The sequence below is a fragment of the Lissotriton helveticus genome, chromosome 7 (assembly GCF_964261635.1).
Source record: "Lissotriton helveticus chromosome 7, aLisHel1.1, whole genome shotgun sequence".
Taxonomy (NCBI): domain Eukaryota; kingdom Metazoa; phylum Chordata; class Amphibia; order Caudata; family Salamandridae; genus Lissotriton; species Lissotriton helveticus.
The window spans coordinates 1,929,268,307-1,929,281,684 of NC_136068.1; the positions used below are offsets into that span (position 1 = coordinate 1,929,268,307).

Consider the following 13,378-nt stretch of genomic DNA (forward strand, 5'->3'; position numbering starts at 1 on the left):
GTTCAAACTCAGGTCTCTGGCAGCCCGGATTCAGGCCAAGAAGACCATCACGGTGCGCCTGTACAAGTCATTATTGGGGATGATGTCTTCCAACATCCTGTTGATCCCACACTGCCGTCTTCGTATGCGGCCGCTGCAGGAGGCACTATCCACTCAGTGGATCCAGCGTACAGGATCCTTCGACGATCTAATCTAGATCACTCCATCCATGGTGCAGGCCCTAGACTGGTGGCTTCAACCTCAAAATCTGGATCAGGGCCTTCCATTCCTACTACCAATCTCACCACATGTGATCACAACAGATGCTTCACTGGAGGGATGGGGTGTGTTTCAGCAGGAACTCCAGATCAACGGGCTATGGTCTCGGACAGAAAAACGGCTGCACATCAACCTTCTCGAATTGAGGGCAGTCTACCTGGCACTAAGAGCATTCCTGCCCTGGATCAAGAATTCCCCAGTGCTTGTGAGAATGGACAACACCACCACAATGCACTATCTGAACAAACAAGGGGGAACTCGATCTCTGACGCTATCGCAAGAATCTCAACGTATTTGGAAGTGGCTACTTCAAAGCAACATTTCTTTACGGGCAGAGTACGTTCCAGGGGCGGACAATACCCTGGCGGACTCTCTAAGCAGGCAACGCTCCATCTGCCACGAGTGGGAGCTGGATCAACATCTTCTCAACACCATATCCTCCCGTTGGGGCAAGCCTCACCTGGATCTATTTGCGACACAACTCAACGCAAAGTGCCATTACTACGTATGCTGTACAAAAGGGGGTGGTGATGGACGGAGCATCTGAATCAATCAAACACTCACACCCAGTCAAAAGATCTGGGTTTAATCCATCACCGTTCTTTAGCCCACTCTGCCACCCCAGTTCAGACATGGCTATCTGCAAATCAGTCTGACCCTGTGCCTCATGGGAACAGTCCAGCCCGAACTGCCAAGCCATGTCTTCCCTGGACCGGAAACAAGCTTCCGAGGACCAGTTTCTGGCATTACAGCCGTCTTCTGCCCGGCTTGCTTTAATCCAGTGGCAAAGTGAGCAAGGGACTCACGTCTAAGCATACCCTGCCACACTTATGGCGGCCAAAAGCGGTACAAAAAGGGGTGGTGATGGACGGAGCATCTGAATCAATCAAACACTCACACCCAGTCAAAAGATCTGGGTTTAATCCATCACCGTTCTTTAGCCCACTCTGCCACCCCAGTTCAGACATGGCTCATGGTTCAGATGCTCCGTCCTGAACTGTGGCCTTCATCAGGTGACCGTCCTACATATACGACAAAACAATTACAAGACAAAAAATTGCACAAAAATTTATAAAATATCTCAAGTGATTAATCGATCGCAAGCTATTCTTTTTATTTTAGCATCTTCTCTGCTGACTCTTGGGAGAAGAAATCAAGGCTTTGTTAATATTCTGATGTTTATCTTGGGCCATCAATAAAATCTCCTCATTTCGGTGTATTAGTATGTCTAGATATAGCTTAGATTTGTTCGATACCGTGGTAGCGTGGGGTTCTATTTAGGGGCGACTTTAACTTTTGATGTAATCTTGGAATCCAGAGAACTTATAGTGCATACAGCATTACTTCTTTTAGATGTGTTCTTAATTAGAATAAAACACGCTGTGGCTTGCGGGTTCTGTTCCAACACGCTCGAAGTGATAATTCGGCCGTGGGTAGAAAAGAGCTCTTTTTCTACTTTATTCGTCCATATGTTCAGTGATAGTTTGCTTCTCTATCTGAATTCTTTGTAGAATTGTGGTAATACGGGGTTCTCTGCTAACTGGTCGCACGTATCCGACGGTAAGACTCCCTAGCCTGCTCATCTCCTGTGGGAGGGGAGCAGGAGCCTCACTGTGATTGGGCAGGGCTCCCCATCTTCAAGATGGCCGGAGCTCGGGGTCGTGCTTCACCTCGCCTCCTCCACCTGAGGGGTGGGGTTGGCAAAGGCCAGCCTGACGTAGGGTTTCCCGCCAGTCTTCCCGTCAGAGTGGGGGTCAGAACCGGTGGTGGCCAGTTTCTAAGTACAGCAAGTGGCCTGGGGAAGCTCACAAGGACGGCATGCCTTTGAAGCTCCCCCCTGCTCATCCTGGGGGAGGAGACCTAGCACCTCGCCCAGGATGTGCATTGTTGCAGGCCCAGGAGAGTGGGGGGCTCTCCACCCAGGGGTCGAGCAACATGTCTGCTGTGTGGCAGCCCAGTCAGCCACTCAGACCAGACGTGGATTGTAGGTTAGGCTTCCGGGGGCATCTCTAAGATGCCCTCTGTAGTGAATTTTACATTAAATCCAACACTGGCATCAGTGTGGGTTTAAGTGCTGAGAAGTTTGATATCAAACTTGTCAGTCTTCAGTGGAGCCATTATGGTGCTGTGGAGTTCGTAATGACAAACTCCCAGCCCCATATACTCTTAATGGCAACACTGCACTTACAGTGCCCAGGAATGGCCCTGGGTACTGTAGGGGCACAGGGCTCATGCACCCGTGCCCACACCACTGTCATAGGTCACCCAGCTTGGGGGGGTGACTGAGGAATGCCAGGGCAGTGGGTCTTGTGGGCATGGCACCCAGGGATGGGTGCCATGTCGACTCTTTGTTTAGTTCTGTACTTAGACACTCAGCCTGCAAAGGCAGTGTCTGGGTGTCAGGGTACAGGGCCCCTGAGGGTGGCACAATAAGTTCTGCATCCATTAGGTGTCTTCTCTGGTCACCATGCCCTGGGTAACTAGGGTACCATTTACTAGGGGCTGACAGGTGGCCAGAGATGCCAATTGGGTTTTAGTTTCAACACAGTTTTAGGGAAGGAACACAGGCCCAGGGTACCTGGTTGGCAGGAGCCCAGGGCACACTCAGTCAAAGCACATCAGCAGTTCAGAAAAAAGTGGGGGTGTACCAATGCAAGAAAGATGGCACTTTCTCACGTGCGGGTCTTGCGCCAAATCGAAAAACAAATTTACCAGTTGAAATCAGTAGACATGGAATCATCAAAGCCTAGACTAACCAAGCCACCACTAATGTAGCGATGCCCAGAAACTACATTTCTTATAGAGCTTCATGGCAGAATGAGCTCATGCCTGATAAGCTCATCGGACTTTAAATAATGCAGCAAATGCAGTTCTAGGCGCGTTCGACGTCCAGTGGCTGCTTCGTGGTGCGTGAAAGCACCAGGTGGTTTAGCGGAAATCCTAAGTTCTAACGGAGGACATGTCAGACTGGCGCATGCGTATCATCTCGTAGGGACATATTCACAAAACTAAGCTTACATGCTTAACTTTACTCCTGTGTAAATCTACTACTGGACCTGTGAGTAGATTTACAGCTCATTGTAGTCTTACGTGCTTCCATCTCCTTGTCGATCCTCATACCACAGTATTTACAAGCGTAAAGTTACTACTAGTAGTTTTTCACACTGTGGTAGAGATCTCCATATGGAAAACTATAGGGAAATTATTAAGGTTTAGTATTCTTTAAGAATATTTGAAAAATACTTTAATATTAAAATATCTGTCAAATACAAAATATTTGTTATAAACATAAAACTAATAAAATAAAATATAACAGCACATCAATTTATTACATGAAATAAGTATTAATTGATTAACATATATTAATTTCATTTATAAATAATAGTTCTCAAATAATATATTTTTTAAAGTCCACCCACAGTATCCTTTTTACTTTTCTGTGATATGTAATATATTTTGTTGAAAGTTGTGCATTGAATTAATAGAAAATACATGAACATTTTTGACAAGTTTAATTTAATTTTTAAATTCTTTATTATTATATTGTAAAATAATTATGTAATATTTATATATAATTTTTAACATTAAACAAAATATATAAAACAGTTAAAATGATACTTTTTTTGTACATTATTTGCTATTGGGTGTCATTTAATTCCGTGTGTTTTGGAGTACTTTTGAGTGGCAATGCATGGTGATTTATTTAGTCCAAGGCCAGGGTGGAGTACATTTACTACTACTGTGTTGTTACCTTTAGGGCTGTAGTAACTTGAGAAGTTTAGTTTGTGAATAGTAAGGGGATTACACTTTTGGGGCGGGTGTTTGTTGCTGCCTGACCCTCCGTAGGCCCCTCCTTATTTTTCCCTAAGCTTCTTCCCTTTATTCAGTATTCCCCATTTCCCAGCCACTCCTTGACTCCCACACATTCACTACTGAAACATGGGCATACGTGTGTGGGTATCTCTGCACAGAGCAGAAGGGGAGGAGGAGGTCTCTGCCTACAGGTTGGTGGATAGCGTTTGGTACTTCTGTGTAGTACTGCTCAAGACCCACTAATGAAATGAAAGTTATGACTAGGCCCCTAGCGTCTGCTTTAGAGTTTGTGTTAAAGACACTTTCTCAGATTACGAGAGGAAGTGTGCATCCTCGAGGGAGGACAGCACAGGAAGTTCCGCCAGTAGAATCGCCTTTAGATGTATCTCTTTCTCTAGAAATATGATGTTTTTGTTTTCCCTCCTAATCTTAAACCAGTTTTCCGGTGCCCATCAAATCCTGCCTCAGGCAACTAGATTCATTCGCAATAGTATGTACATCAGAGATCACGCCGACACAAAAGCGCGCAACAGTGATTCTCTTCTCTAGTGAAAACGCCATCAACACCTTAGAGAGGTCCCTCTTGTTGTCATAAACCTTTCCCTGGCTGTTTTCTTCATGTCACCCCTAAGCGTTCCCTGTCTTTCTTCCTTGTTTTTGTTTTTGATACCTAGGTAGGTAGTGCATTTTGTGGTCGGATACATTCGAGGTTGTTGCGAAAACATAAGCAGAAGTAAACAGAAAAATAAACTTTAACTTGCCTGGCTAACCTCTGAAGTTTTAAATGTTTTTTTGTGCCTTCAACATTGTTTATTTTTTTAACTTAAGGACTAATTCAATATACATCTGAGCCTTACTCCTATAATGATAATAACAGTGATCATGTATACTACGAGAAGAGCTTTGCCTGAAGCTGGTTTGAATCCACCATTTAACAAAATGCTTCTGTGAAAACCTTCTTGTCGCGTCTCTTATGTATACACAAGCAGTGGCTTCTCCCTTCATGCCTCAGTAAATCTTCCTCCTAATTCATGATCTAACTTTCTGTCCTGTGGTCCTGACTCAGAGCCCCTACCCTGTCACCCCGAGACATAGCTCCCTGGAGCTGCAATCCTAAAGAACTGGCGTGAATGACCTTGAAGTGGTGCTGATGTGGTGGCCACAAGGATCTGTGCTAAAGATGCTCTTTGTCTCACCCAGTGACTGTCACTCATCTGTCCTTTGCTCTGTAGGCTGTCAACCAGCAGTGGGCATGTGTAACACCAGCTTTTCTCTCAGCAGCCTGTGATACGACAGTGAAAGCGGATATATTATGTCGGGTTAAGCAGAAGGAATATCCCTGTTCCAGCAATACTCGTGGTCGAGATGAAACTGAAATCCGAAGCAGTCCGAGCACAGGTGAGCTCTGTAGATGACCTTAAGATATGCAGCTGGTTGTGCAGAATTCAATCGCTCTCCCACAGTCGGATGCATCATAAACTTTCATGGACCTGCTAATTTGCCACGGCATGGGGATCACAAAGTGGCAGTGCAGTTCTTCCACCCTTTGGAAGAACCGCACTGTATACTTTGCAGAAGGTTTCCCTTCTTTAAATTTTAATTCTTTAAATTACTGGGAGAAACTCTTGATTGCACTTAACTTGTAATCCCGTTTTAAGCCCAAACAGAAGCTTGATACCCATGAAGGGCAGTAGCTGTTTTGAAAGGGACTTGTGGTAGATGTAATTTCTCCCATCACGCCAAACTATTTAATGTCATAGATGTAATTTCTCCCATCACACCAAACTACTGCATGCAATTGATGTAATTTCTCCCATCACACCAAACTAATGAATATAATCGATGTAATTCCTCCCATCACGCCAAACTAGTTTGTCATAGATGAAATTGCTCCCATCATGCCAAACTACCGCATGTAATAGACACCAAATTACGCATGTAATAAATGTAATTTCTCTCATCACGCCAAACTACGCATGTAATAGATGTAATTTCTCCCATCACACCAAACTACGCATGTAATAGATGTAATTTCTCCCATCACACCAAACTAATGCATGTAATAGATGTAATTTCTCCCATCACACCAAAATGCTTCATCTAATAGATGTGATTTCTCCCTTCACTCCAAACTAGTGTATGTAATCGGTGTAATTTCTCCCATCATTCCAAACTTGTGCATGTAATCAATGTAATTTCTCCCATCATTCCAAACTTGTGCATGTAATCAATGTAATTTCTCCCATCATTCCAAACTAGTGTATGTAATCGGTGTAATTTCTCCCATCATTCCAAACTAGTGTATGTAATCGGTGTAATTTCTCCCATCATTCCAAACTTGTGCATGTAATCAATGTAATTTCTCCCATCATTCCTAACTAGTGTATGTAATCGGTGTAATTTCTCCCATCATTCCAAACTAGTGTATGTAATCGGTGTAATTTCTCCCATCATTCCAAACTTGTGCATGTAATCAATGTAATTTCTCCCATCATTCCAAACTAGTGTATGTAATCGGTGTAATTTCTCCCATCATTCCAAACTAGTGTATGTAATCGGTGTAATTTCTCCCATCATTCCAAACTTGTGCATGTAATCAATGTAATTTCTCCCATCATTCCTAACTAGTGTATGTAATCGGTGTAATTTCTCCCATCATTCCAAACTAGTGTATGTAATCGGTGTAATTTCTCCCATCATTCCAAACTTGTGCATGTAATCAATGTAATTTCTCCCATCATTCCTAACTAGTGTATGTAATCGGTGTAATTTCTCCCATCATTCCAAACTAGTGTATGTAATCGGTGTAATTTCTCCCATCATTCCTAACTAGTGTATGTAATCGGTGTAATTTCTCCCACCATTCCTAACTAGTGTATGTAATCGGTGTAATTTCTCCCATCATTCCTAACTAGTGTATGTAATCGGTGTAATTTCTCCCATCATTCCAAACTAGTGTATGTAATCGGTGTAATTTTTCCCATCATTCCTAACTCGTGTATGTAATCGGTGTAATTTCTCCCATCATTCCAAACTAGTGTATGTAATCGGTGTAATTTCTCCCATCATTCCTAACTAGTGTATGTAATCGGTGTAATTTATCCTATCATTCCAAACTAGAGCATGTGATAGATGTAATTTCTCCTATCATTCCTAACTAGTGTATGTAATCGGTGTAATTTCTCCCATCATTCCTAACTAGTGTATGTAATCGGTGTAATTTCTCCCATCATTCCTAACTAGTGTATGTAATCGGTGTAATTTCTCCCATCATTCCAAACTAGTGTATGTAATCGGTGTAATTTCTCCCATCATTCCTAACTAGTGTATGTAATCGGTGTAATTTCTCCCATCATTCCTAACTAGTGTATGTAATCGGTGTAATTTCTCCCATCATTCCTAACTAGTGTATGTAATCAATGTAATTTCTCCCATCATTCCAAACTAGTGTATGTAATCAATGTAATTTCTCCCATCATTCCAAACTAGTGTATGTAATCAATGTAATTTATCCTATCATTCCAAACTAGAGCATGTGATAGATGTAATTTCTCCCATCATTCCAAACTAGAGCATGTGATAGATGTAATTTCTCCCATCATTCCTAACTAGTGTATGTAATCGGTGTAATTTCTCCCATCATTCCAAACTAGTGTATGTAATCGGTGTAATTTCTCCCATCATTCCTAACTAGTGTATGTAATCGGTGTAATTTCTCCCATCATTCCTAACTAGTGTATGTAATCGGTGTAATTTCTCCCATCCTTCCTAACTAGTGTATGTAATCGGTGTAATTTTCCCATCATTCCTAACTAGTGTATGTAATCGGTGTAATTTCTCCCATCATTCCTAACTAGTGTATGTAATCGGTGTAATTTCTCCCATCATTCCTAACTAGTGTATGTAATCAATGTAATTTCTCCCATCATTCCAAACTAGTGTATGTAATCGGTGTAATTTCTCCCATCATTCCAAACTAGTGTATGTAATCGGTGTAATTTCTCCCATCATTCCAAACTAGTGTATGTAATCGGTGTAATTTCTCCCATCATTCCAAACTTGTGCATGTAATCAATGTAATTTATCCTATCATTCCAAACTAGAGCATGTGATAGATGTAATTTCTCCCATCATTCCAAACTAGAGCATGTGATAGATGTAATTTCTCCCATCATTCCAAACTAGTGTATGTAATCGGTGTAATTTCTCCCATCATTCCTAACTAGTGTATGTAATCGGTGTAATTTCTCCCATCATTCCTAACTAGTGTATGTAATCGGTGTAATTTCTCCCATCATTCCTAACTAGTGTATGTAATCGGTGTAATTTCTCCCATCATTCCTAACTAGTGTATGTAATCGGTGTAATTTCTCCCATCATTCCTAACTAGTGTATGTAATCAATGTAATTTCTCCCATCATTCCAAACTAGTATATGTAATCAATGTAATTTCTCCCATCATTCCAAACTAGTGTATGTAATCGGTGTAATTTCTCCCATCATTCCTAACTAGTGTATGTAATCGGTGTAATTTCTCCCATCATTCCAAACTAGTGTATGTAATCGGTGTAATTTATCCTATCATTCCAAACTAGAGCATGTGATAGATGTAATTTCTCCTATCATTCCAAACTAGAGCATGTTATAGATGTAATTTCTCCCATCATTCCAAACTAGTGTATGTAATCGGTGTAATTTCTCCCATCATTCCTAACTAGTGTATGTAATCGGTGTAATTTCTCCCATCATTCCAAACTAGTGTATGTAATCGGTGTAATTTATCCTATCATTCCAAACTAGAGCATGTGATAGATGTAATTTCTCCCATCATTCCAAACTAGAGCATGTGATAGATGTAATTTCTCCCATCATTCCTAACTAGTGTATGTAATCGGTGTAATTTCTCCCATCATTCCAAACTAGTGTATGTAATCGGTGTAATTTCTCCCATCATTCCTAACTAGTGTATGTAATCGGTGTAATTTCTCCCATCATTCCTAACTAGTGTATGTAATCGGTGTAATTTCTCCCATCATTCCTAACTAGTGTATGTAATCGGTGTAATTTCTCCCATCATTCCTAACTAGTGTATGTAATCAATGTAATTTCTCCCATCATTCCAAACTAGTGTATGTAATCAATGTAATTTCTCCCATCATTCCAAACTAGTGTATGTAATCAATGTAATTTCTCCCATCATTCCAAACTAGTGTATGTAGTCGGTGTAATTTCTCCCATCATTCCTAACTAGTGTATGTAATCAATGTAATTTCTCCCATCATTCCAAACTAGTGTATGTAATCGGTGTAATTTCTCCCATCATTCCTAACTAGTGTATGTAATCGGTGTAATTTCTCCCATCATTCCAAACTAGTGTATGTAATCGGTGTAATTTCTCCCATCATTCCAAACTAGTGTATGTAATCGGTGTAATTTCTCCCATCATTCCTAACTAGTGTATGTAATCAATGTAATTTCTCCCATCATTCCAAACTAGTGTATGTAATCAATGTAATTTCTCCCATCATTCCAAACTAGTGTATGTAATCGGTGTAATTTCTCCCATCATTCCTAACTAGTGTATGTAATCGGTGTAATTTCTCCCATCATTCCAAACTAGTGTATGTAATCGGTGTAATTTCTCCCATCATTCCAAACTTGTGCATGTAATCAATGTAATTTATCCTATCATTCCAAACTAGAGCATGTGATAGATGTAATTTCTCCCATCATTCCAAACTTGTGCATGTAATCAATGTAATTTCTCCCATCATTCCAAACTGGTGTATGTAATCGGTGTAATTTCTCCCATCATTCCAAACTAGTGTATGTAATCAATGTAATTTCTCCCATCATTCCAAACTAGTGTATGTAATCGGTGTAATTTCTCCCATCATTCCTAACTAGTGTATGTAATCGGTGTAATTTCTCCCATCATTCCTAACTAGTGTATGTAATCGGTGTAATTTCTCCCATCATTCCTAACTAGTGTATGTAATCGGTGTAATTTCTCCCATCATTCCTAACTAGTGTATGTAATCGGTGTAATTTCTCCCATCATTCCTAACTAGTGTATGTAATCGGTGTAATTTCTCCCATCATTCCTAACTAGTGTATGTAATCGGTGTAATTTCTCCCATCATTCCAAACTTGTGCATGTAATCAATGTAATTTATCCTATCATTCCAAACTAGAGCATGTGATAGATGTAATTTCTCCCATCATTCCAAACTTGTGCATGTAATCAATGTAATTTCTCCCATCATTCCAAACTAGTGTATGTAATCGGTGTAATTTCTCCCATCATTCCTAACTAGTGTATGTAATCGGTGTAATTTCTCCCATCATTCCAAACTAGTGTATGTAATCGGTGTAATTTCTCCCATCATTCCTAACTAGTGTATGTAATCGGTGTAATTTCTCCCATCATTCCTAACTAGTGTATGTAATCAATGTAATTTCTCCCATCATTCCTAACTAGTGTATGTAATCGGTGTAATTTCTCCCATCATTCCTAACTAGTGTATGTAATCGGTGTAATTTCTCCCATCATTCCTAACTAGTGTATGTAATCGGTGTAATTTCTCCCATCATTCCTAACTAGTGTATGTAATCAATGTAATTTCTCCCATCATTCCAAACTAGTGTATGTAATCGGTGTAATTTCTCCCATCATTCCTAACTAGTGTATGTAATCGGTGTAGTTTCTCCCATCATTCCTAACTAGTGTATGTAATCGGTGTAATTTCTCCCATCATTCCTAACTAGTGTATGTAATCGGTGTAATTTCTCCCATCATTCCTAACTAGTGTATGTAATCGGTGTAATTTCTCCCATCATTCCTAACTAGTGTATGTAATCGGTGTAATTTCTCCCATCATTCCAAACTTGTGCATGTAATCAATGTAATTTATCCTATCATTCCAAACTAGAGCATGTGATAGATGTAATTTCTCCCATCATTCCAAACTTGTGCATGTAATCAATGTAATTTATCCTATCATTCCAAACTAGAGCATGTGATAGATGTAATTTCTCCTATCATTCCAAACTAGTGTATGTAATCGGTGTAATTTCTCCCATCATTCCAAACTAGTGTATGTAATCGGTGTAATTTCTCCCATCATTCCTAACTAGTGTATGTAATCGGTGTAATTTCTCCCATCATTCCAAACTAGTGTATGTAATCAATGTAATTTCTCCCATCATTCCTAACTAGTGTATGTAATCGGTGTAATTTCTCCCATCATTCCAAACTAGTGTATGTAATCGGTGTAATTTCTCCCATCATTCCAAACTAGTGTATGTAATCAATGTAATTTCTCCCATCATTCCAAACTAGTGTATGTAATCGGTGTAATTTCTCCCATCATTCCAAACTTGTGCATGTAATCAATGTAATTTATCCTATCATTCCAAACTAGAGCATGTGATAGATGTAATTTCTCCTATCATTCCAAACTAGTGTATGTAATCGGTGTAATTTCTCCCATCATTCCTAACTGGTGTATGTAATCGGTGTAATTTCTCCCATCATTCCTAACTAGTGTATGTAATCGGTGTAATTTCTCCCATCATTCCAAACTAGTGTATGTAATCGGTGTAATTTCTCCCATCATTCCAAACTAGTGTATGTAATCGGTGTAATTTCTCCCATCATTCCTAACTAGTGTATGTAATCGGTGTAATTTCTCCCATCATTCCTAACTAGTGTATGTAATCGGTGTAATTTCTCCCATCATTCCAAACTAGTGTATGTAATCGGTGTAATTTCTCCCATCATTCCAAACTAGTGTATGTAATCGGTGTAATTTCTCCCATCATTCCTAACTAGTGTATGTAATCGGTGTAATTTCTCCCATCATTCCTAACTAGTGTATGTAATCGGTGTAATTTCTCCCATCATTCCTAACTAGTGTATGTAATCAATGTAATTTCTCCCATCATTCCTAACTAGTGTATGTAATCGGTGTAATTTCTCCCATCATTCCAAACTAGTGTATGTAATCGGTGTAATTTCTCCCATCATTCCAAACTAGTGTATGTAATCAATGTAATTTCTCCCATCATTCCAAACTAGTGTATGTAATCGGTGTAATTTCTCCCATCATTCCAAACTTGTGCATGTAATCAATGTAATTTATCCTATCATTCCAAACTAGAGCATGTGATAGATGTAATTTCTCCTATCATTCCAAACTAGTGTATGTAATCGGTGTAATTTCTCCCATCATTCCTAACTGGTGTATGTAATCGGTGTAATTTCTCCCATCATTCCTAACTAGTGTATGTAATCGGTGTAATTTCTCCCATCATTCCAAACTAGTGTATGTAATCGGTGTAATTTCTCCCATCATTCCTAACTAGTGTATGTAATCGGTGTAATTTCTCCCATCATTCCTAACTGGTGTATGTAATTGGTGTAATTTCTCCCATCATTCCAAACTAGTGTATGTAATCGGTGTAATTTCTCCCATCATTCCAAACTAGTGTATGTAATCTGTGTAATTTCTCCCATCATTCCAAACTAGTGTATGTAATCGGTGTAATTTCTCCCATCATTCCTAACTAGTGTATGTAATCGGTGTAATTTCTCCCATCATTCCAAACTAGTGTATGTAATCGGTGTAATTTCTCCCATCATTCCAAACTAGTGTATGTAATCGGTGTAATTTCTCCCATCATTCCTAACTAGTGTATGTAATCGGTGTAATTTCTCCCATCATTCCTAACTAGTGTATGTAATCGGTGTAATTTCTCCCATCATTCCAAACTTGTGCATGTAATCAATGTAATTTCTCCCATCATTCCAAACTAGTGTATGTAATCGGTGTAATTTCTCCCATCATTCCTAACTAGTGTATGTAATCGGTGTAATTTCTCCCATCATTCCTAAGTAGTGTATGTAATCGGTGTAATTTCTCCCATCATTCCAAACTAGTGTATGTAATCGGTGTAATTTCTCCCATCATTCCTAACTAGTGTATGTAATCGGTGTAATTTCTCCCATCATTCCAAACTAGAGCATGTAATAGATGTAATTTCTCCCATCATTCCTAACTAGTGTATGTAATCGGTGTAATTTCTCCCATCATTCCTAACTAGTGTATGTAATCGGTGTAATTTCTCCCATCATTCCAAACTTGTGCATGTAATCAATGTAATTTCTCCCATCATTCCAAACTAGTGTATGTAATCGGTGTAATTTCTCCCATCATTCCTAACTAGTGTATGTAATCGGTGTAATTTCTCCCATCATTCCTAAGTAGTGTATGTAATCGGTGTAATTTCTCCCATCATTCCAAAC

The 13,378-nt window shown here is 39.7% G+C and overlaps 1 protein-coding gene across 11 annotated transcripts in view; it reads left to right on the top strand.

Annotated features, from left to right (window-relative positions):
- The window catches only part of LOC144770912 (uncharacterized), a 347,728-nt gene that overhangs the window by 143,263 nt on the left and 191,087 nt on the right, over positions 1-13,378 (top strand). For 10 of the 11 annotated variants that reach the window (XM_078655722.1, XM_078655727.1, XM_078655721.1 and 7 more), the window contains one exon: positions 5,350-5,469. In XM_078655722.1, the coding sequence (XP_078511848.1) occupies positions 5,350-5,469 (120 nt within the window). The remainder of the gene's footprint in view (positions 1-5,349; positions 5,470-13,378) is intronic. The other variant, XM_078655720.1, reaches the window with a different exon arrangement.